The sequence below is a fragment of the Pan troglodytes genome, chromosome 1 (genome assembly GCF_028858775.2).
Source record: "Pan troglodytes isolate AG18354 chromosome 1, NHGRI_mPanTro3-v2.0_pri, whole genome shotgun sequence".
Lineage (NCBI taxonomy): Eukaryota > Metazoa > Chordata > Mammalia > Primates > Hominidae > Pan > Pan troglodytes.
In genome coordinates, this window is record NC_072398.2 from 200,093,488 (window position 1) to 200,118,189 (window position 24,702).

The 24,702-nt window shown below is 55.4% G+C and overlaps 1 protein-coding gene across 2 annotated transcripts in view; it reads left to right on the forward strand.

Annotated features, from left to right (window-relative positions):
- The window catches only part of SDC3 (syndecan 3), a 39,739-nt gene extending 16,339 nt beyond the window's left edge, over window positions 1-23,400 (forward strand). Inside the window, exons 1-5 of one of the 2 annotated variants that reach the window (XM_063803893.1) lie at window positions 11,275-11,502; window positions 14,136-14,253; window positions 15,707-16,320; window positions 18,287-18,578; window positions 19,499-23,400. In XM_063803893.1, the coding sequence (XP_063659963.1) occupies window positions 15,739-16,320; window positions 18,287-18,578; window positions 19,499-19,665 (1,041 nt within the window). In that variant the 5' untranslated portion in view covers window positions 11,275-11,502; window positions 14,136-14,253; window positions 15,707-15,738 and the 3' untranslated portion in view covers window positions 19,666-23,400. Of the gene's footprint in view, window positions 1-11,274; window positions 11,503-14,135; window positions 14,254-15,706; window positions 16,321-18,286; window positions 18,579-19,498 lie in introns of those variants that run through there. The other variant, XM_016957783.4, reaches the window with a different exon arrangement.
- The last annotated feature ends 1,302 nt before the right edge of the window (window positions 23,401-24,702 follow it).

Genomic DNA, 24,702 nt, shown 5'->3' on the forward strand with positions numbered 1-24,702 from the left:
ACTTGGACTTTGACCTCTGCATGTCAGCTGGGTGAACTTGGGCAGGTCACTATACTTGTGTCGTCCTCTGAGCCTGTGTTGTCCTCTGTGAAGCTGGAGGGTGACCATGGTGCTACAGGGTGTTGCAAGAGCTAGGGCTTACTTGGCGCAGAGTCCAGCACACTGCTCTGCTCACAGGCTGCTACTAGTCATGGTAAATGTTGGGGGAGTGGCCATGAGAGCCCACCATCACCACAGAGGTGGCAGTCACTACCCATCCTCGTCCTGGGTTTGGGGAACAAGACTGTGTTCTAGCAACAGCCACTTGCCTGAAGTCCAACTTTGAGTCCATCTTTTCTAGCCCAGTTCCTCTCCCACAAGCACTGTCTACTGCAGAGCTTTGGTTTCTGTTTGGTAGACTGTTTTAGGATCATTCATTCATTCATTCATTCCCTGGGGGCCTGGGGGCCTGGGGCTAAGGCTGGTGGGCAACCTTGCCCTGGTGGAGCTCCCTACAGGGGAGGGGGCCAAGCTGGTGTGACTAGGTCCCTACTGGCAGAAGCTGGGCTTCTGATCCTGCCTGGGGATGCTCAGGGAGCTATTCCTGGTGGAGTGGGTGGGTCAGCTGAGACCTGAAGCAGTTTGATTCAGGGAAGCCACGTTCAGGTGACACATGAGGAGTGGAGGCCAGGCCTTATCCCTGGGCTGCAGGGATAGGGGCCAGGGCACTCAGGGTCCTTGAGCCCTGGCAGGTGTTTGGACTCTGAGCTCAGTGGGGGGAGAAAAAGAGCCTGTAGCTGTGTGGAGAAGGGGCTGGCAGGATACCTGGGGTACGCAGGACCTGCAGGAGGCTGGAGGAGGATGTTGGGGTGGGGGGGTGAGCACTGGGTCTTCTTTGGCTCCCTGCACCCCATTGCTGAGGGGCAGGGGGTCCTTGTAGAGTTCTTGGCCTCCCCTCTCAGGATCCTTTGTGGTCCCTGCCTGGCAGTCTAAGGCACTGTGAGGCCTCCTCCCTTCTTTTTTTTTTTGACGGCATCTCACTGTGTCGCCCAGGCTGGAGTGCAGTGGCGTGATCTTGGCTCACTGCAATCTCCACCTCCCGGGTTCAAGCCATCCTCCTGCCTCAGCCTCCTGAGTAGCTGGGATTACAGGTGCGCGCCACCATGCCCAGCTAATTTTTGTATTTTTAGTAGAGACGGGGTCTCAAACTCCTGACCTCGTGATCCACCCGCCTCAGCCTCCCAAAATTCTGGGATTACAGGTGTGAGCCACTGCTCCTGGCCTCCTCCTCCCTTCTTAATGGCTGAGAGATCAGAGTCTGGGAGGCAAAGCCAAGGTGTTGAGGCTCAAGACAGGGCCTAAGGTGTTTTAGGCTTCATACCTGAGTTCAGCCAGGCAGGAGAGAGGGGGCTACCGAGCACCTTCCAGACAAAGGCCTGGTAGCTCCAGCCCAGGCCTAGCCCAGGACAGACAGGCCTCTGCCAGAGAGTAGAGTGGAAACCACCCGAGGGGCTTGGCGGCTGCCAGCTGTGCTGGGCGGAGCTGGTGCTTGGGAGCCAGGTGAAGATGGGGCCAGGGTGAAGGGTGGGGCCTGAAGAGGCACCTGTCCTCAGGGTTGCCCTAGACAGCCATGGGGACAGAGGACAGATGGACTTGAGTTAAAATTCAGGCGTGTTTTACCACTGGGACCCTGATAGGCTCTGCCCCTTCCCTGGCAGGGACATATCCTCACGCCTTTTCCTGAGGGCAGCCAGGGGTGAGGCACATGGTCAAAGGGTGGGGTGGGGCATCCGGAACCACTGAGGGCTGCAGCTGGAACGCTGGGGTCGAGGGTTGGGGACGGCAGATAGCCTGGGTCTGGAGTCCCTGGAGTCTCTGAAGACTCTGGGCTGAGCCTGTCCCCCTCCACTGGCCCCACCTGACAAAGTGGCCTTTGAACAGCCTAGAAGAGGCAGTTGCTGAGCTGGGCTTTCCACTTGTGGTCTGCGGAGTAAACGTTTGCCTGTCTGGGGGCGGGGGCTGTGGAGGCTTCACCTGAGGCTTGGTAAGAAGATGTTCAAATGGGAGAGGAGGTGAGCAGGGCCAAGACAAGCATGTTGTCAGGATAAGGAACGCTGGGCTTCTCTGAACTTGAGTCCAGGCTCTGCTGTGTGACCCTGGGCAAGTTTCTTGTCCTCTCTGAGCCTCAGTCTCATATTCATTGTTATTTTTGAAACAACAGCTTTATTGATATATAACTCATATACATCTTGCCCATCTAAAGTATTTAATTCAGTGGTTTTTAGTATATTTACATAGTTGTAAAGCCATCACTAATTTTAGAACGTTTTTATCACCCCAGAAAGAAACGCTGTACCCATTAACAGTTGCTCCTTGTTTCTCCACAATCCCTGCAGGCATAGGCTGTCACTAATCTATTTTCTGTCTGTATGGATTTGCCTATCCCAGACATTTCATATAAATGGAATAATATAATATGTGGTCTTTTGTGGCCAATTTCTTTCACTTAACATAATGGTTTCAAGGTTCATCCACACTGTAGTATCAGTATTAGTTTATTTGTTTATTTTTGAGACTGAGTTTTGCTCTTGTTGCCCAGGCTGGGGTGCAATGGCATGATCTCGGCTCCCTGCAACCTCTGCCTCCCAGGTTCAAGCAATTCTGCCTCAGCCTCCCAAATAGCTGGGACTACAGGCACGTGCCACCACACCTTGCTAATTTTGTATTTTTAGTAGAGATGGGGTTTTATCATGTTGCCCAGGCTGGTCTCGAACTCCTGACCTCAGGTGACCCTCCCACCTCGGCCTCCCAAAGTGTTGGGATTACAGGCGTGAGCCACCATGCCCAGCCTCAGTATTAGTTTTTTTTTCTTTTGCCAAATAATATTCCATTGTATGAACATACCACATTTTATTTATTCATTCATCAGCTGATGGATATTTGGGTGGTTTCAATCTTTTGGCTATTGTGAATAATGCTACCTTTTTTGGTGTGTGGACATATATATTTTCATTTTTCTTGAATATATACCCTAGGAGTAGAATTACTGAGTCATATGGAAACTCCATTTAACATTTTGAGAGACTGCCAGCCTCTTTCCTAAAGCGGCTGTGCTGTTTTACATTCCCACCAGTGGTGTGTGAGGGTTCCGATTTCCCCACGTCCTCGCCAACGCTTGTGATTATCTGACTTTTTGATCACATTCATTCTTGCATCCATTCATCCCTCAAGTATTTATAGAACATCTATATTCAACAAGGCAGAAGGCCCACTGCAGAGCTGGGAAGGGAATTTATCCCTTGAAGAGTTGTTTAGAAGATTCCAAGGCATAATATCTAGAACAACCCCCACCAAGCCCAGCACATAGTAGATGCTCAGAGATGGGAGACAGGGAGTATCAAGGAGAGGATCTGGGGGTGGTCAGCAACCATGGGGCCCCCAGGAATGGAGGAAAAGAGGATGGAATCTGTACGTGCTGACCACGTACTGTGTGTGGGAACTGGTGCTTCAGTCCTTATGACCCTCTGGGCCATATCGTTGTTCCATTTGCAGATGGATGGAACTGAGGCTCAAGCCAAGCAGCTTGTTCTGGGTCACTAGGCTGAGAAGTAGTCAGACTGTGGGCTGAGAGCCTTGTTTGGATCATCTTATTTAATCCTCCCAACCCCTGAGGTCAGTCCTATTATTATACCCATTTAGTAGGTGAAGAAACTGAGGCTCAGAGAGGTAGACTGACTTGCCCAGAGTCGCGTAGCTGGTGAAGTTCTGTCCTGGGATTTGGAGCCACGTAGTCGAGCATCAGAGTCCCTGCTGTGTCTCCCAGGCCTCTGGAGGGGAGGGTGAGGGCTTGGACATGTCTGCTCCCTCCTTCCCTCCCTTTCTCACCCCACTGTGTCCCATAGAGCCCCATCTGGGGTTGGAGACAGTCCTTGGGGCAAGTGTGGCCCTAGGCTGGCTTTTGAGGGCCCTGCCAGCCCTTCTTCCAGGCTTTTTGTCTGATGCCTTGCTCTGTGCCTCAGTTTCCCATCTGGGTGATGGTGGCGGTGACTCCCAAGGCTGCTGTGGCTCAGATCATCTGAGTCTGGCTTGTTCTGTCCCTAGAAGAGGAGCAGCCGAGAAGCCAGTGGGACTGCTCCAGGCTGGGGGCGGGGAGTGGCATCTCCACTGTGTGTGAGTTTGGGCTGGTTATAAATAACCCAGCAAACAGGAGGGTGCGGGGAACCACAGCCCGCCTCCTCAGGAGGAGAGGCCTGGACACACACACACATTCTTACAGACAGGGCCGTTTCAGTTATGTGTGTGTGTGTGCTGTGTGTGCCCAGGGTGTATGCTCAGCATGTGTGTGGGGAGGGCTTTGGGGAGCCGTCAGAGCTGTGCAGGCTCCCGGGACAGCTGGAAGGGCTGGGCCTGCTCGGGCTGACTCCAGCAGGTTCTCTTCAGTTCCCTGGAGGAGGCTGGGGTCAGCCCAGCGAGCTCTAGGGCTGGCGAGGTCCCTGGAGCCCCCTCACCTGGCTTCAAGTGATTCCAAGGTCAGGCTGAGGATCCTTCTGCTCTTAGGGGCCTCCATGTGCTCCTCCAGCCCCTTCCCACTGCCACGTCCCACCCTGCCTGCTCTCCCTCTCCCTGCTCCAGTCCTGAATCCCATCCTGACTCTCCGGCTGAGCTCACTGACCTCTAGCAAGTCGCCTGGGCTTTCTGCCTCTGTGGAGTAAGGAGGCCCATTTCACTGGCTCCTGAGAAGGTAGAGTCCAGTGCTTAGTGTGTGCTCAGTGAAGGCTGCTTTCCTCCAGTCCTGGTTGAGAAATGGCCAGAATGTATGCTCCACTGGGAGCCCACTGATCTGCATATTTGCATATAATTTACATAAACATTTTATGACAAAATATGCTGGGATCAGTGTCTGTTTCTCTTCCCTCCTCCCAGCTCACTTGGAGTCCTCCTGGCTGGATTTTGGAGGGACCAGAGAGAACTCTTGTCCATTCCTCGGTTTTACACACAGGGAGACTGAGGCCAGAGAAGAGCAGGGCCTGCCTCGGGATCCCATAGTGATTGGGAGCAGGAGGCAGGTGAGGCAGATCTCTGGGGGGTGATGCAACCCACAGTATTCACTGAACAAAGACTGATGGAGGCTGACTGTGTTCCAGAAGCAGTCTGAGCCCTGCGGTTAGAGAAATGACCACACAGACCCAGTCACTGCCACCAGGAGCAATTGGAGGGGGAGACAGACACATTCCTCTGAAGCCCGGAAATAAACCAGCCAATTTTCAGGCAGTGGTGAGCGATTGAGGACTAGCTCTGGTTTTGCAGACTAGCTGGGCATGTGGGGACATCATTTGGGTGGATTTGGTGGTTCAGGGAGGTGAGCTTTGAGTGGGGACACAGTGTCATGTCCCAGTGCCTACTAACTGCCTATCACCACTAGGCACGTGACAGCTGGTATCTCTGTGTGTTGGGGATCATTATTCCCATTTCATAGGAGGACAGAGCAGGCCCAGTGAGGCGAAGGGATGTGACCAGGTAACCAGTTTGGGAGTGGGAAGCCAGGGTGGGAACACCTAACTCCACACCAGGTTGTTCCTCGGAGACTCCTGGGCCCCAGGAGCGGGCAACCCTTGCCGTGTTTGCTGGCAGTGACAGTCATGGAGCCTGGAGACGGACTCCTAGAGGCACCTGCTGGTGAGTCATGGTGGGGGCGGGGGGTGCCTACCTGAGCTGGGCCACCTGTCGTGTGAGTGCGCCTTGTCCTCCATTTCTACTCACTCCCAGGCTTTCAGGCTGTCTCTGTACAGGGAGCTGAGTGTGAGGTGGTGCTGGTCTCTGACATTTGCCCTGCTTTTGAGAGCCTTCTGGTAGGGGAAACTGATTAGGGCTAGGAGCAGGTGTGCTCTACAATCCAAAGGGCATGGTCTTTGGGGTTCAGCTAATCTTGGGTTCAAATCCTGGCCCATTGCTGTGTGACTTTGAGCCAGTTGCTTCACCTCTCTGAATTTTGGTTTGCCCATCTGTGAAATGGGAACGGCAATCTCTTTCTGGTAAAGTGTTTGAGAAGAGAAATGAGGCAATGTGCATATAAGGAGCCTGGCACTTAGTGAGAGCTCCCTCCGTGGGGGCTGTGATCATTTTCGTAAGGGATGGAATGGCCCAGCCTTTTCCAGAAAAGTGCTCAGTGGAAGGAGTCTTGAATCACAAACTGGCATTCCCTGCAGGCATTCTCAGGGGTTCAGGAGTTCACTGAACACAGGATTTAGACTCAGCAAGGCCAGAATTCAACTCCTGTGTGACCCCACTGGTGGCTTAACAGGCTCAGTCTCCTCATCTATAAATGGAGACCATATTATCTGCTTCCCAGGGCAGCTGAGTGGGTTCACTGAGATCCGGTGGAAGGGCCTGTTAGAGTGATGGGAGCATGGTTGGTGGGCCTTCTCCCTTAGTAAATGACAACACAGTGGAGGTACTGAGTCCCCAAGAAAGGACTTCCTAATTTGGACCAGGGAGATGGTTGGCGTGCGTATGTGACATTCAAGCAGGCTGACAAAGGAGGGATTGTGTGAGCTGAGCCAGCTTCGTGGGGACATATCTAGTGCCTAGGATGGTGCTTGGCACACAGTAGGAGCTTAATAACCGTTGGTTTTACTGATTAACCAGCTGAGTAGGTGCTGGCCAGGCAGAGATGGTGGGGAAAGGTATTCCAGGAAGCAGGAACAGGCCTGAAGGAGCCCGTGTTCCCAGAACTGTAAATAGTTTTGTGTGGGAGGAGTATGGGGGTGGGCAGCTGGGAGCGGGGTGTGGGGGGTGCTGCTGGGTCTGGAAACGGGGCCTCAGTGGGTGGTCCTGCTCTCAGGCACGAGCTTGGGGACAGGCATCAATGAGCAGTGTGAGTCAGGGTGGCCAAGAGTGACGTGAGAGGGCAGGTGGCTGGGATTGATGGGGCGGTGACGGAGGCGTCCCAGCCCTGGGTTGAGGAGGGGGCCTGGCTTTCCCAGGGTTGCATTGTCAGCTTCTGTCTAGGCGCAGGGGACAGAGTGGGCTGCTGTAGGGCAGCCAGTCTGCACCTCAACGGAGACTGGCCAGGCCGGCTGAGCCAGGAACAGGGCTGATGGGAGAAGGCGGGCGGGTGGGTGTCTGGGCACCACAGGCCAAGGTGGCCGCCAGACAGGCTGATGCCAGGGGAGGGAGCCAGGTCCTGCCAAGCCAGCCTGCCTGTGGTGAGGCTCGGTCGGGCCGCTGGGCCCTGCCAGCTCCCTCAGAGGCTTTTGTGTTCATTTCCTTTCCACCCCCCTTTTCAGTTTCCTCGTAAGGTTCCTCACGAACAGTCTCAATGGGGTCTCAGCAGAACCAGGGGACCCGGAAGTTTCACAGACCAGAGAACACCAGGGATGGAGACTCAGGGAGAATGTGTGCTCTCTAATAACAAAAGTGCTATGGGTTTATCGTAGAAATTGTGGAAAATACAGAAAGGTCCTGAGAAGAAATTAAAGCTGCCTGTAATCCCACCACCCAGAGAGAGCCTCTGGGAACCTTTAGTTATAATACAGCATTTAGAAATTCACTTTGGTAGTGAGTTCATTAAAACAGGATCAAGTTCTACATATTTTTTGTAATCTATTTTTTAAACATAATGATGATACTCATATTAATAGCCAGCATTTACTGAGCAATTTGTTAATGGGTGAACATGCCCAGCCTCCTTCTGTAAACCCCACGAGGTGGGCATTCTTATCTTTGTTTTACCAGTTAAAGCAGCCTGAGAGAGTTAAATATCTGCCCAAAGTCACATCGGAATTGAGAGAGCCATCTGCATATTCCTATCAACAGCTATACTGTCTTGTCTTCTGATGATCAATATGTACATTTTCCCACATCCTTCAATATTCCTTGTAGCAAGTAAAAAAAGCCTTCTATGATGCATTTATGTCTTTTAATAACCTCATTAGACAGTGTAGATTTGTGAGAACTCAATTGTTGATAGCTGCGTAATATTCCATGTTATGGTTGTACCCTCATTTATTTAACTCGTCCCCTGTCGTTTGGTATGTGGGTTATTTCCATTTTTTCCCTCTCGTAAATAACGTTGTCCTGGATCTCCTTGACCTAAGGATCAAATTCTTGGGAGTCCAGAGTGTCAGAATCAGAAAGGCCCTTAGACCACCATGCTTGGTTTTCCATTTTGCAAATGGGGCAAAGGAAAGGCAGAGAAGGGGGAAGAGGATTTGCCCACGGTCTTGGAGGCTGTGGGCGCCTGAGCCAGGGCTGCTACCTGCTCTCCTGTTGGGGCTGGGGTGGGGATGTGGGTGGAGGCAGGTGCCACAGTGGGAAAAAGGGCATCCTGGGGGGATGGTGGGAACACAGGGCTGGGTAGAGGGCGGACTGGAGGTGACAGGAGAGATACAGGCTTGGGGTAGGGAGGGCTCTGCTGCCATGATATCTTTGCAGAGGAGTTGACTGGGATGGGACAGGCCCAAAGGGAACATTTCCTGCCCTCTGAGCTGCCTTTGTAGATGGGAGTAGGGGGTGGGGATGGTTTGGTTTGTGAGAGGCTTGAGTGTGTGAGTTGGGGCGAGTGGGAGGGTGTGTGTCTGGGCTTGGTGGATTTTTCTTGGGGGGGTCTGCGGTGTTTCAGCTTGGCCTTCTCTGCCCTCCCCATTCCACTCCTCCCCGGGCTTCTGCTCTCTGGGACTTGGGCTCCATAGCCCCTTCCCCAGCAGGTGCAGTCCTCGTGCCCCTCATCTCCAGCCACAAGTGGGTGTGGGACTGCCGGCTTCCTGGCCAGGGCAGCTGTGGCTGGGTGGGGGTGGGGACTGAGACATCCCCCTCCTGGTCCAGGCTCCCCATTGTGCAGCCCCCTTGGCTGTCTTGCTGCCCGGAGCCTGGCCCCAGCCCACATTCCTGCGGTGATGCTCTGGGTCTCCGGGGTGGATCTGGTGAGCGTGAGGGGCACTGAGTTCTCACAGGACTGAGGGCTTTTTGGGGACGGAGCCTGCAGGGATCCAGAGGGCCATGCTGAGACACCCTCCCTCCCTGCCTCGAGGAGCTAGTAGTTACGTCGCTGTGTGTCTTTGGGCAAATCACTTTACCTCTCTGAATGCTTCGTGGCAGACTAACCCCGCCCCCTCCTTTCGTGATAAGCAAGGCTTTCCCCTCTCTGTGCCTCAGTTTCCACATCGGTAAAAGGGGAGAGTTGAACTCAGTGATCCCTCAGGCCCAGTGTAGCCTTGAAGTTGCAGCCTGAGGTGGGAAGTGTAGGCTGTAGGAATATAGACAAAGCCTTATACGGCTCCGACTGTGTGCAGGCATGATCTCACTTGATTCTCACAACTGCCCTGTGAAGTATCATTGTTGGCCTCATTTAACCAAACAGGCTCAGAGAGGTTAAGTAACACATCCAAAGTCACCCAGCAAGTAAGCAGAGCTGAATTTGAATCCAAGACTGTCAGAACCTAAAGCTGGGCCCCCACCCCTTGCTCATGTCGCCTCTGGTCACCAGGAAAGTGAGGCCTGAGTCTGGCTAATTAGGGGAAGGAAGCTCGGGCAGAACTAATTACACTCGATTTTATTCTTGGCTTTTTGCAACATGATTAGCGCCGCACAGGGGTGCCGGGCTCCTGGCCCCCAGCCTGCTGACCTAATTTGTGTGCTTGTGTCTGTTTCTGTAACTTGCCCTTTCTCCCCCTTCATCCAACCTCTCTCTTTTTGTCTCTTTCTGCACTCTCCCCTGCTGTGTGGCCTTGGCAATGCCACTTAACCTCTCCGGGCATTAATCATCTCATCTGCCTGGGTGTAGTCATCCCAATTTGGCTTCCCTCATGAGAAGGTTGAGGCTTACATGAGATAAAGACTTGGAAATAATAATAGAAATTTTAACATAAACTAACAGCAATCGTGGCTACATTGATTTATTCATTTTTCACTTGCTGTTGGGTCCTGTGCTTAGCCCCTTCCCACAGCAATGCTATGAGCTGCATAGTCTTCTCATCATCTCCATTTTACAGATGAGAAAACTGAGGTGCCGAGATTAAATGGCTTGCCTGACAGCCAACCGGGTAGTAAAGAGGAGCTGGTTCATTATGCTTTGCCTCTGTGCTGACCGGTTTCTCTAGGGAGGCTCATGGTGGTGTGGGGCTGGGCACGAGAGACCCCAAACTCTGGAGTGGGCTCTGAGGGAGGATGGGGTGGGAGGGATGCACTGGCCTTCCTGAACGTGTCCCCTGCCCTCAGAGTGAGTGATGAGTGGGTGGGTAGAGGTAGCCGTGGAAGTGAGGAGACTTAGCTGATATCCAGCTCATTTGGACCCTCACCCATCACAGCCCTGATGGGGTGCTCCTGGGAGGGAGGGGGCTGGGCAACCTGGGAGGTGGCACCTCCTTGCCCCTGGCCCAGGGGAGCCTCCCCAGCTGCTGCTCTGAAACTCTAGGAGAGGATCGGTGGGAGTGGATGTGGAGTGAGAAGGCCTGTGGGTCACTGCTGGGCCTGGTCCTTTCTGGGCTGGGAGCCTGAGGTGCCTCTGTGGAGTGAGGCTGTGGGTTAGTTCCGGAAGGTGTGGTGACTAGGGGACTGTGAGGAAAAATGGAAGTGGGGGGCATCAGTCCACTAGGAAGGGTGCCACGTTTCATCCCGATGTGTGTGCGCACTTGTGTGTACCCGGAAGGAAAGTGCGTGTTTGCGTGCACGTGTGTGTGGAGGGAACTGGGATGCAGGTATTGTGGACCTGTTAATGGCATGTGAGGCGGGATGTATGTCTGCTGGGGCAGGTTCAGGGAGGGACAAGTAGGCTGCGCACATGTGGAGGCAGGGTGTTGGGAGCGCCCGGTGTGTTGGGTCCCGTGCTCAGCCCCTTCTCCTGCAATGCTATGAGCTGCATAGTCTTATCACCACCGTGTGCTGGCGCGTGGGTGTGGATGTTGGGTGGGCATGGACGGCTGTGGGCATTGCTGAGTTGATGTCATGCAGGGGGTGAGGGCAGCTGCGGGGCACAGATGTATGAATTTAGCCCTGGACAAGCAATAGGTCTGGGGGTGGCCCAGGAATGTCCAGGACAAGGGTTTCAGAGACAGAGGCCTCATGCCTGGACTCTAAGCCCTGCCTCAGTTCCTGCATCTGTGGAATGGGGATGATAAAACCCTGGGCAGTTGTGATGCTTAAAGGAGGCTGCATAAATAACATGCTCCCAGCACCTGGCCTGGGGCAGGCCCTCAGCAGCAGCGGGCAGAGGTCTCTAGAGTGCCCTGGGAACGCTCAGCCGCTCCCCTGGGACCTGATGCTCAGGCCTTCATGGGCCGCTCGGGGAGCCTCCGCTGGGTGTCCCCTCCCGAGATCAGTGGTGGCCGGAAGCAGAAGATTCAGTGCTTCCGCCGGGCACGCTCGCTGTGTGTGTGGGGTGCAGCCAAGAGGAAAGGTTGTATCCGAGTTGTGAGGTTCATGTCTGAGTCAGAGGATGCACCTGCCGAGGGTGATGTCTAGGAGCGATGTGTGTTTAGGGAACATACGTGGCCATGGCGGTGGGTCCGTGTTGTGGGCCTTGGTGAGGTGAGTGTGGTGCGTGGGGTCAGGAGAATGCTGAGGTTTGTCGGGGGCATCCGTGGGGTGTGTGGTGAGGAGAGGAGTGTGTGTGTGTGTGTCTGTGAGTACCCTAGGGCATGTGTACATGCAGCTAGGGGTGAAGTAGATGGGTGAGTGTGTGCTGGTGTGGGCTGGGCTGTATTGCCTATAGGCTGTGGTGAGTATACAGATTGGTGTGGGCAAACATTGCACTTAATAGTGTGTGTGTGTATCCATTGGGGTGCATAGTACATGCAGAAGAATGTATATGCATGAGGATGTTGGGCTGCTGTGTGTGTGTGTGTGTGTGTGCGCGCGTGCGCGCGTGTCTTGGGGGTATGGAAGCCTCCTATCAGGCATGGGGGGGTTGTGTTTTCCTGGAGGGGGCACAGTGAGGGTCAAGGAGAAGCTGGCAGCGTCCTGGGGCTTTTGGATTCAGTTCTCCTTTAAGGGAATGGCATGGATAATTATGCTTATTATGATGGATTATGCAAATGCGGAGGTCGTTTGGGGGTCAAAGGCTGCTTGTCACCCTCCTCCTCAGGCATTCTGTGACTCCTAAGGCTTTCCCTGCTGCCTCCCAGGCTCCGTTCCCCAACCCCCGTTTCTCTGTCCCCTCTGGGAGTTGCAGCTACCAGCACCCCCTCTGTAGTGTTCCTGAGAGGGCCTCATGAGTCCCAGCGCCCATGCCTCATGAGTCCCAGCGCCCATGCCTGCAGGTCCCAGGTGTCCTCGCATTAAGTTCCCGCTGAGCATCCCAGGTGGGCTCAGGGGTGACTGGGCCGTTCCTCCCCCTGCACGCCCTGCCATTGGGGATGCTTGCTGTTCGGAAAGAATGTACTCTTGGAAGCAGGTTTGGAAAATTACTGAGGTGGCCCCTTCCCCAGCCTTGTCTCATCAGCATGAGGCTAAATTAGGATGTGTGAGTTCTCCCCTCTGCCTCCCACCCTTGCCTTCTCTCCTTCTCTCGTACCCCCAGCCCACCCTCCCCGTCTCTGCCCCTCTGCCCCCTGGCCTCCCTCAGTCCTCGCCTGTCTGTCACCGTCTCTGTCTCTGCCTCCCCCTTCCCTGTCATCCTCTCAGTTCCCCCGTGATCTCTCCCTCTCCTGCACCACCCCATCTCTGTGGGGAGCTGCAGCTCCTGGTCCTTAGCATGGAGAAGATGGTCGTCATGGTAACGGTTGTCATGTCGATGGCTACTGAGCTGGGGATGAATAGTATGTAGGTGAGCGCTACCTGAGTGGAGGCTGATGGGTTTCCAGGAGGCTCGATGCTTGTCTCTGAGCTCAGAGCTGCACAGCAGGCCCAGCTCCTCCTGCCCCATGTGAGTGGCTGTTTTTACCCCCAGGCATGCTGACACGCTGAGCCCTCTGTGGCTGCTTTTAGGTGAGCATGTTTCAGTGTGTGTCTGTGCATGTGCTGTGTCTCTGGGGTGTGTCATTTCAAGGGTCTATGTGGCATGGGGGTAGGTCTTTGGGTTTGTACAGGCTTTTCTTGGAGCAGGAAGTTAGGGGCTAAGTGGCACTGGTCACTGAGGAATCTTGGGGACTCCCTTGTTTTGGCACCCACATTTACCTCAGTTGGGGGCTTCCAGGGACCACAGACCTCTTAGTATCCCTCCTCCCAGCTAAAGGCCTCCCAGCCACTGCCCAGCCTACTGGGAACGATAGAAAGACAGTGAAGACAGCCCTGGGCAGGGGCAGGAGCTGGAGCCTGGGTCCCTGCTCAGTCCCCATTCTTCTGTGTGACTTCAGGCTGCTTGCCAGAGAGCTGGAGGGAGCAGGGACTCTGGGTTGGCTGATTCAGGTTGTGGAGGGGAGTGCCATGGGGAGTTCTAGCTCCTCCACCCTGGGTATTTTTCTTTCTGGGCAGAGGGGAGCTGGGGAAAAGTTGGGCCCTACTGCTCTGAGCTCCTAGAATGTCTAAAAAGGAGGAAGACCCAGCAATTCGTCACGGGAGCAATTACACTAATTGTTCCACTCCATGACTCACTGGTAGAAAGTAAATACTGATTAATTCATTACTTTGAGACTATGTGTGTGTGTGCATTTGGTGAGGGGGCACCTCCTGGCTCCCTGCCCTGGCTGGGCTGGGCAGGGCTCTGGAGCAGGTGGTTGAGGCTGGGGATATGAAGACAGGATTGAGATCCTCACTCTGGCTCTGTATCAACTCCAGAAGGGGGCCCATCAGTGGCAGGGGGTGAGAGGCTGGGCCCCAAATGCAGGGCCATTCCAGCCCTCGCCTGCTCACACATGCCCCAGGGCTCCCCACAGCCAGCCCAACATTGCGGCTGCTCAGAGACCACCCCAGACCTACTGAACCACTGAATTTAGTTTTCACAATATTCAGATGTGCAGTCAAGATGAAAAATGACCAGTTTCTAAGAGAAAGTCATCAGCCAGACACTGAAAGCCTTCTGGGATGGGACCCCAGGTGACTTGCCACACCCCACCCCTGCCCTGTGAATTATTCACACACGCACTTTCCTTCAGGGTACACACAAGATCTCTGTCACCCACGTGGATGTCACTCAGCCCACAAGGGCACCTGTCGCCCTTCTGGGCTCACCCAGGCTGCCAGTCTTGGGTGCCGAACCCTGTGTCCACCTCTACCTTCCCTAGGCCCAGCGCTGGCGCAGTGAGAACTTCGAGAGACCCGTGGACCTGGAGGGCTCTGGGGATGATGACTCCTTTCCCGATGATGAACTGGATGACCTCTACTCGGGCTCGGGCTCGGGCTGTAAGTACCCCCCTCCCTACCTCTGCCTGGGGGCAGTGACCAGTCTGTATCCAGCCCCAACTCTGAGAAGCCCACGGGGGGCTTGCTTCAGTGAGGCAGGGGGCATTCACTGCATGGGTCAGGCAAGTTCTTCTTGCTCTGGATCCCCAGAACAAGAAGGGCAGAACATCCTTCTGGGGATAGAACAAGGCCTGGGAGGACCTCAGGGCCCAGAATGCCCAGGTCTCCAGGGTCCCACATCTGCATCTTTGTGTGTGCTATGTGGCTTTCTCTGCAGACCTTGCTTGGTTCTGGTGGTCCCGTCAGGTGCAATAAGCTGTGGCCAATGGTGGGGTTAGGGCAGTGATGACGCAGGGCAGGTGCTTCAAGTGGTGCCTGGGATGGCCCCGCCCTGGGGAAGGGGAGCCAGGGTCAGCTGGGTCTAGCAGAATCTTGGGAGAGAAGGGCACCGCGAACCCCACTCTGCCATGTAGCAACTGTGTGCCCCTCGGTGCTCCCCCTCCCTGAATCCCTGTATTTTCACCTGTGGATGGTGAGAAATACTTCTTCTTAGTGCCTCTAGGAGCGTTTGGGATAGGAAGTTGGGGTCTGGCACAGAGGAGGAGCTCTCAAAATGGTAGCAAAAAGAAGGCAGCTGAGACTGGGCCCAGTGAGGGCATGGGCTGGCATCTGAGGAGATGGTACGGGGTCTGCACACCACAGAGCTGGCTGCCCACAGCCCTCGCCTCTGGTCTCCCCTCCTTAGCCAAGTCCTTTGAGCCTCTTTCAAATTAATCTTTGTAAAACTCGTTTCTATTGGGTCACATCTCTATTCGCAAAGTTCCCTGGCTCCCCTCCCTCCTGCCTGGTTCTGAGCCCAGGAGCTGGCTGTGGCTTCTCCCTCCCCCACCCCCGTCTCATTTCCTCCCAAGTTCCTTCACTGTCCCGGCTTTGGCTTTGCGTCAGCCAGATTGCTCAAGCAGTTCCCCTGCCTCAAGGGCTTCTTTTCCCTCTTACCCTCCACCTCTGCCTCTGGGGGAAGCCCTTAGTGTACCACCCCTGCCTTGAGCTTGTGGTAGGGGTGCCTTTGGGGTCTGACTCTTCCCAGAATGCCACTCCTGTGTTCCCCTGCAAGCCCCAGCAAGTTTTGCAGCCAGTAGTGCCTCAGTTGCTGCTGCCTGGATTCAACCTCATAGAAACTGTAGGCTGGGTGGGCAGGAATAGTCAAGGAAGGCTTCCCGGGAGAGGCGGCCCCCAGAATTTTTGACTTGGCAGAGAGAAGTTGGGGAACATCAGCAACTGGCCACCTTTAGCTGGGCTGTGCCTTCCTCCTTTCTCTCATCTTTTCTGGGAAAATTGGGCAAAGAGAGGGGGTTGGGAGACCTAATCTTGATGGCCATTGCTTACCTGGGATCCTCATGCCCCTCACAACCACCCAGCTCCCTAGCTCTCTCCCTCTCCCCCACCCCCTCAGACTTCGAGCAGGAGTCGGGCATTGAGACAGCCATGCGCTTCAGCCCAGATGTAGCCCTGGCGGTGTCCACCACACCTGCGGTGCTGCCCACCACGAACATCCAGCCTGTGGGCACACCATTTGAAGAGCTCCCCTCTGAGCGCCCCACCCTGGAGCCAGCCACCAGCCCCCTGGTGGTGACAGAAGTCCCGGAAGAGCCCAGCCAGAGAGCCACCACCGTCTCCACTACCATGGCTACCACTGCTGCCACAAGCACAGGGGCCCTGACTGTGGCCACAGTGCCTGCCACAGTGGCCACCGCCGCCCCCAGCACCCCTGCAGCACCCCCTTTTACGGCCACCACTGCTGTTATAAGGACCACCGGCGTACGGAGGCTTCTGCCTCTCCCACTGACCACAGTGGCTACAGCACGGGCCACTACCCCCGAGGCGCCCTCCCCGCCCACCACGGCGGCTGTCTTGGACACCGAGGCCCCAACACCCAGGCTGGTCAGCACAGCTACCTCCCGGCCAAGAGCCCTTCCCAGGCCGGCCAACACCCAGGAGCCTGACATCCCTGAGAGGAGCACCCTGCCCCTGGGGACCACTGCCCCTGGACCCACAGAGGTGGCTCAGGTGAGGGTGTTGAGAAGGGACAGGGAGGAGGGCGGAGGAGGGTGGGTCAGGGGAGGGATGAGGAGGATGGAGCTGGACAGGACTGAGGACCAGGAGGCTATAGAGATGAGCCAGACAAAGTGGGGGCGAGGGGCAGGACCAAGGGACGGAGATCGGATAGGGAGGGAAGAGGGACAGAAAACGAGGGCTGGGGTGGTTGGATCCTAATGGGATGGGACATTGGTGGGGAAGGAATTGGGTGAACGTGTGCATTGGTGACAAGGGGGGGCCGGGCTGAGTGTTTCGGCTGAGAGAATTAATTCAGTGGTCTGGCAGCTGGATTAGAATCTTTCCACTGCCACTTCCTAGTCACGGGACCTCAGGCCAGTCCCTGATCCTTTCTATACCTCCGCTTCCTCATCTACGGAAAGGAGAAAACAATAGAATGTGTATCATTTCATTGTGAGCATGAAGTCTCCTGACATCCACAGTGCTTAGAACAGCGCCTGGTGATGGTACAGCCAGTGGGTTCTCAGCTGCTGTCGTCATCACGGTTGTTATTATCATGGGTCTGAGGGTGGTTAAGAGCTGGTGTATGAGAAGGCATCACTCGCCTTGTGGAGGGCTGCCTGGGTGTGGCTCAGTGCTCAGCACTTTACCTGTGTTAGCCCCAGCCCTCATGCCCACCCCACGGGCAGCACTGTGGTCATCTCATTTTACAGACGAGCAACTGTGGGTGCACAGGGAGGTGAAGCCACTTCCCAAGGCTCCGCAGCCAGCGATGACAGTCAGGATTTGAACCCAGGCAGTTGGTGCCAGAGCCGGGCAGTCTCGCAGGGCCAGGGCTGCATGTGTGTGCATTTGGGATATTCTGGATGGGGCAGGGGAATTGATGGGAAGAGGATGAAGATGTCAGGAGTGCCAGAGATGGATGAATCCCAAGGACATGAGAGAGGTGGTCTGGTCCCAGCTGGGTGCACTGAGTAAGATGGAGAGGTGGGAACATGGACTGGGTGCCAGAGCCCTCTGCAGCTGGCCTCACTGTGGAAGGCCCTTGGGCCGTGGCGCTGCCTTGGGGTCAGTGTCAGTCCCTCTGACTCCCCAGCCAGCTCCAGCAGGATGCAGGCCCTTCCCTTGCCTCCTCAAGCAGCTGGGGCAGCCTGGTGTTTTCACACAGACTTGGCCAAGCAGGAAGGGGAAACAGTGATGGGGCACGGAGCCCAGGAGAAGGTGCACAGGGCCCAGGTTGCTGGAGGAGCCATTGCGCACGCTGTGTACGCTGGGGCACTGCTGCAGCCTCTTTTCAGCCTGGACACCAGGCCTGCCTTTCCATGCCCACCTTTGAAGTAGCGACATCCCTGCTCTGATGGCTCCCACAGCCCCCACTTTGGTCTCATCATTCCCAGCTCTGATCCTGCCTCCGAGTGGTGGGAGCCCTAGAGATTGTCAGTCACTGAGCTGGTTTCCGGGACACCTGCCCCTGAGGCCATCATATTCTGCAGGTTGTGCTCTTGGACTGGCCTCCAGGCTACAGGATGCTCCCCTGCCTTAGGCATGGACTGGGACCAGGCCCACATCCATAGCATCTGCACCCAGCAGTTCCCAAACAGCTTCTCGGCAGGAATCCCCCAAGGATTGTTACTAAAGCAGCTGGAGGGGACATGAGGGGGACAGGATGTGGCCAGAGCAAGAACAGAGGCAGTGTGTTAGTGGTTAGAAACACAGACTCTGGAGACAGATAGATCTGAATTTTAGTTCTGTCCCCCATTTACTAGCTGTGTGTCCTTGGGCAAGTCATTTATGCTCTGAGCTGACTTCCTGCTCTGTAAACTGGGGGCACTGTTACACTCCTTCATGGGGATAGTGTGTAGCACAGTGCCTGGCATGTAGGGAGTGCTAAGTGTTAGCCCCCCAGGGCAGTAGGATGGTGGTGGGGGGTTATGCATGCATGTGTGGTTGTCCTGGGCTCATGCCACCCTCTCTGCAGACCCCAACTCCAGAGACCTTCCTGACCACAATCCGGGATGAGCCAGAGGTTCCGGTGAGTGGGGGGCCCAGCGGAGACTTCGAGCTGCCAGAAGAAGAGACCACACAACCAGACACAGCCAATGAGGTGGTAGCTGTGGGAGGGGCTGCGGCCAAGGCATCATCTCCACCTGGGACACTGCCCAAGGGTGCCCGCCCGGGCCCTGGCCTCCTGGACAATGCCATCGACTCGGGCAGCTCAGCTGCTCAGCTGCCTCAGAAGAGTATCCTGGAGCGGAAGGAGGTGCTCGTAGGTGAGGCTTGGGGTCTGGGCCAAGGGGAGCCTGGGAGGATACCAGAGTGAGACAGCTGGCTGGGCCTCAGTTTGCCTCTAGGAACCCAGAAAGGAGATCAGGGCGTGGTTTCCTAGGAGCCAGATAGGAAGGAAACCTGAGAACTCAACCCCCTAGGACCTGCCTTCTGGCTCCTCCCAACTTTCCTCCTTCCCAATATCCAACCCTGACTTCATGTCCATCTCTAGGTCTTTCCTCAGTGTCCTCTGACCCCTCTGTGGACTCTGACTTTGATCCCTGCTTTCCTGGGCCACACTGGCTGACCCCCTGGGACCTCACTTCCTAGATGCTAATCTCTGACCCATCCTTCAGCTTGACCTTCCCCAGTTTTTGACCCCAGTCCCTGTGGACCTGCCCTGGCCGCATCTAGTGAGTCTGTGGACTCCTGGTTCAAATCCTGGCTTTGCACTCAAGGCAAGGTACTTCACCTCTCCAGTCTTCCTTCTCTTCATTGGTAGAATGGGGATAGTCATTTTGCCCTTAATCAATTCTAAGAGGCACATCTGTTCACATGTTAACTCTTCTGTAATTGGGATATGTCATATTTAGTTAGCAGAGCTTTTTCTTTCCTAGCAGTTATAAAATACTGGGGGCATCTTATGAGTGATGGCATTTTAAATTTGATGAAGCCCTCAGATGACCCCTCCCTCATAGGGCTGGTGTGAGGGTTCAGTGAGTTAGTGTGTTGGGCGATTAGAATGCAGCCAGTGAAGGCCTATGATGGTACCCAGTGCTGGTAGTAGTAGTATTGACTCCATCATCACTCCAACTCAGATCTGGGACTCCCAGCCCTCTCCTCACCCTGGCCCCCACCCCCGAGGACCCTTTGCCCTGGTTCTACCCTGCCTCTAGGCCTTGACCTGTGCCCTCTTCTTCCACAGCTGTGATTGTGGGCGGGGTGGTGGGCGCCCTCTTTGCTGCCTTCTTGGTCACACTGCTCATCTATCGTATGAAGAAAAAGGATGAGGGCAGCTACACGCTGGAGGAACCCAAGCAGGCGAGCGTCACATACCAGAAGCCTGACAAGCAGGAGGAGTTCTATGCCTAGTGGAGCCACAGTGCCTCCCTGCAGCCTCAACACCACCCTGCTGTCCAGTCCCCAGCCTGGCCCCACCAGCCCAAGCCTGGGACTGGGCCTGGAACCTGGCCCCAGTTCTTCTCTGCCCTCTCTCCCAAGGTCTGCCCAGGCTGCCAGCCTCACACAGATCTTCCCCGAGGAAGAGGGGCTGCTGCCATCTGCCCCAGACTGTGCCCTTACGAGCTCATCTCTTGTTCCCCTCATCCCTGCCACCAGTCTGGGGCTTCAGGACCTCATGTCAGATGGATGGGAGGAAGAAAGCTCCTGATTGGCTGGTGGTGGAAGAAAGGGTGGGGCTTGAGATGAGCCTGAGCCCCGACTTGGCACCCACAGGTCTCACTGAGATCTCCTTTTTGGGGCAGAGAGGCACTCAGGCTGGTTTCCAGGACAAACATTTGGTAAACACAGCCCTTGAAATCATCTAGACACTGCAACCTCTTGCTCGTATCCCAGGGCCTCTCTCTAGCTGGGTGAGAGGGTGTCCCTTGTCACCAGCCTGTTTTGTTCTGGTCTCTCTGGGGTTGTTGAATCTCTCCTCTTGCCTGCCAAGTACACATGTACCCCAGACTTCATTTCTTTCTGCATCTTCCCCCAAGAAACAGATTCCTGAGGGTGCTGGGGCAGCCACTGGTGAGGAGGGGCTGCTCTGATGTCCCTCCTATGAGGGGACTCTGCACAGACACCATTGCCCTCACTATCACACATATTTTCACTCAGTCACACACAAGACAAAAGCATGCAATGACAAAACCATACGTAATCCTGACCGCCCAGCCAATCAAGACATATCACAGAACACACGCATCCTTCCAAGAATGTTTATCCTCATGCATCACTTACACACCCCCAGACACGTACTGCAATGCAAGTCACTAGTCATGGTCACATGACAGTGACAGTGTGGCCTCCTCCTACCCCAAATACACCCACACTCTGGCACAACACACATTGTCTCCAGCTTTCAGGCTTACTGAGGAGGGTGGAATCGAGCCGGAACAATCAGCCCATATTGGGTCCCCCTAAGTTGCCCCATCATACTCAGTCCCATGCCATGGTGCCCACACCAACCATGCAGCCACCAACCCCAGCCAGTGTCAGACACAATCCCATGTGGATGCACAGTCTCACTCCACATGACCTGCTCTCAATGCTGGAGGGAAACAGGCAGGCCCTTGCCTTTCTTGGAAAAAGTGTGGGGCCACAGCCCTTTTAGGGCATTGCACGCAGATGGGCCTGGCTTCACCCCTACCTGCTTCCTCCCTACCACAGCTGGCAAAGGGGGAGGTTTGGGGCCAGACCCCCACTAGCTGGGAGCCTGGGGGCTCCTCTAAGGCTGAGGAAGGAAATTTGGCCCCAGGTTGTTGGGGGGTCTTGGGTCTCCCAGGACGGAAGGCCCAGGGCAGGGAGGGGGCATGTGGTTGGGCACCTTTATCTCCCTGTGTCCCCTTCCTGCTTTGAGCTAGGGGGCTGACTCTGCCTCCCAGGACACAAGTCTCCAAAGTGCCTGTGAGGGCGGGCCCTCCGCACCCTCTGCCCTCTGCCTGGCAGGCCAACCTCAGCCCACCTGCCCAGAGGCCCTCCCTGTGGACACCCCCTCACCTATTTGGCCAAACAATTCTGGCTGCAGCTTCAGGGGCCATGGCTGGAAGCAGCCCCTGCAGATCCCTCAGGCCCCGAGGTCAGGGTTTGAGGGATGAGACCAGGTGATAGTGGGGGAGGGGTTACTTCCTTTGTTACCTAGCAAGTAGGGCTATTTCCATCGGTATTTTAAATGTGGGGTCACAGATCTTTGGGGGAGGGTGTGCTTGGCAGGGGGCCTCTTGGAGCCAAAGGGATGTGGTGTGAGTTGCGATTGGCTGGCACTCACACCCCCACCCCTCTCACCCACATCCCAGATTCAAGTCAGGAAGGCAGGTTTTATTTCAGGGCCCTTTTCAAGATGCCCTGGCAGCAGATTTCTGCAGGATGAGGGGTAGCGGTGTGTAGGCAGTGAGGGGGAGGTTCCAGGGGCTGTCCCACAGCCTGTCTTTTCCAGGCTGGGCTCCATCTTCCAGTCCCAAAACCCTCTTTCACAGGGCCCAGAGGCTTGTGAGGAAGCCAGGTGGACCCAGCCTTAGAAGAGTGGGCATGGGGGGCCCCTGATATCTGGAGGGGGCGGGTTGGCCTCAGTCATCTTTGGAGCAGAAGGGCTGGGTCCTGGGGCCACAGACCACAAGGCTCAGCCTCCCTACCCTGCTCCCTGGGGTGCTGCTGTCTTGGAGAGCACAGCTCTGGTGAGACGGCCTGGGCAGGCCGAGGCTGAGAAACCAGGGAGGATAGAGGAGAAAAGGGCTTGGGCCCCCAGCCCCAGAAGATTCTGGACCCCGGGTGGGAGACCCAACAGTGGGTGCAGGTTCTCGGTAGGGCTGGAGCCCATGGTGGGGGTGGCCCCGGCAGGCCTGGCTCCTCACATCCCAGGGGTTGGCTTCTGATTTGCGGCTTGGGCTCCGGGCACTGGCTTCTCTTCTCTGTGTCCTTAGCATTTGAGAGAAGAGGCCAGGGGCCTTGTTCATGGATCCCTGGACCCAAGGCAGATGTCCAGGCTTTATCCTCGTGAGGTTGAAGAGTCTGACCAGCCCAAATCTGCCCTGGCCGGCCTGACCGGGGCAAGGCAGTCCAAGAGAGTTCAGTGAGGACCAGCTAGGCTCTCCCAGGTGCAATGTGGGTGCAGGGCCCTCATGTCCCCCTACCCCTGCCTGTGATGGAGTGTTCTGAGGGGCTTTGGCATTTGCTGGAAGCACAGCGAGTTCCAAACGAGAGGGAGCTTGTGTGGCTTGAGAGCCTCTGGGACCTTGGCTGCCAGAGCACGAGGCAGGCCAGGACCTGGAGAGCCCAGACCCTGTCTCCAGGAGGCCAGATGGGGGCCTTGCCTGAAAGACTGGTCCCCTTGATCGCTGGAGGCATGTGGGTGGCAACCAGGGCTAGGCAGGGCTTAGGGTGTGTGGGCCAAACCCCCCTGGGGTTGGCAAAGCCACCTGTCAGGCCTCCTGGTGGGGGCCCCTGGACGCAGGGAGCAGACCCTCTGCCTCATGGGGTAGGAGTGGCTGCCTCCTGTGTTCTCTGGATTTCTTCTCCCAACAACTACAACCCTGGACTTGCCTCCCCAGGCCTCTTGCCTGTAAATAGAAGCCCGCAAACTGTACAGATTTACAGAGGCATCGAGACTGGGCCCTGGGAGTTGCCATCTGAGAGCCGATGGCCCCAGCATCCCCCAGGTGCCTGCCTGGCACCACAGTGACCCTGGCCTCAGCGTGGCAAATGCATGTAAATATTTTTCGTAGGCGGCGTGGCTCCAGAGAGCCCCCTGAAGACAGTGTCCCTCCCTCCTGTGAGTCCTTTCTCCTGTACAGAACCTGCCTGGGGTGGGTGGGGGTCTGCCATTCCCTCCCCCAGGCCTTCCCTGCCCCTTCTCTCCCCTGTAACCTGTTTATTAACCGTACCTGTCCTGAGTTCATGGCCAAAACCTTAAATAAGGAAAAACAAAAGAAAAAGACAGTGGAAAAAAGAGACCAAGGCGCCTGCCCCACTGCGGGTACTCTCCTGTTCCAGCCTTGTGAAGGAACTGGTTTTGTTTTTGTTTTTGTTTTTTTTTGTTTGTTTTTTTGTTTTTTAACACTTCCTGTGCTGTGCCCATTTATAAGAGGAAATAAAATTAAGCTGAAATGATGTGCCGTGTCCAGAGTATGAGATAAATATGATCATTTGGGGACAGCAGCCCATGGCCGCACCTTGGGCCCCAGCCATCTTCCCCCATCAAAGAAATTGAGAACCAAGCAGGGAAAACTGACTAAAAGCCCCTCGTGGGAACCATTATGGTAAAAGCTGCTGTTGGTTGAGAGTGTCCAGGAAACCACGGAGCCGCTGCGGTGAGGCTGGGATGGGGGCTGTGGTTGGGCGGGGCCGGGCAGTGGTGAGAGGGGCCTGTGGTTCACCCCCAGGGGAACTCTGGCTTTAGGCCACAGAGAAAATCTTGGTACCACAGGATACCAGAATCAGAGCAGCCGAGACGAGACGAGACGAGATGGCTTTGAAGTCTGAAGTCTGTTTTCAAGTCCAGGTGTTGACATTTCCTAGCGCTGACTCTGGACAAGCCACTTGACCTCTGTGAGTCTCAGTTTCCCCATCTGTCAAATGGGGTCAGAATATCCCCTATGTGGAATGTTGTGAGGACTGCATGAGGTAGAATGCTCAGCACGGCACCTGCCACAGTCAACACGTAGCTCACAGGGACTCTGATGATGGCATTGGAACAGAATAGAACCTTGGGATGGGAGAATGTGACCCAGAATCACAGGCCGACTTCTGACATCACAGGGTCATAGAGCTGGGCCAGCCTTGGGGCCCTCCTTGGTGTAGAAATCCCTTTTCCAGCCCCCACTTGGCATAACTCCTGTCCCAGCCAGCTGGGTGTGTCCCGAGGGCCAGTAGGCCACCCTGCCTATTTGGAAGTACTTACTAATTTCAGCTGAAATCTGTCTTTCCAGTGTTGCCCATCTCCAGTGCTCGTACGCTCTGGGGGCACACGGGATTGTTCTGCCCCTTGCAATGGGACAGCCCCCAGGTATGGGTGTAACAGTCACAAAATTCCCTCCTTCGAGGGAAAGCTCTACATGTCCTACAAATATTTCTTCTAGAAATTTCTTCTTCTTGGCCAGGCGTGGTGGCTCATGCCTGTAATCCCATCATTTTTGGTGGCTGAGGTGGGTGGATCATTTGAGGTCAGGAGTTTGAGACCAGCCTGGCCAACATGGTGAAACCTCATCTCTACTAAAAATACAAAAATTAGCTGGGCTTCGTGGTGGGTGCCTGGGTCAGGATCCCAGCTACTTGGGAGACTGAGGCAGGAGAATCACTTGAACCCCGGAGTCAGAGGTTGTGGTGAGCCCAGATTGCGTCACTGCACTCCAGTCTGGGTGACAGAGTGAGACCCTGTCTCAAGAAAAAAAAAAGAAAGAAATTTCTTCTTAA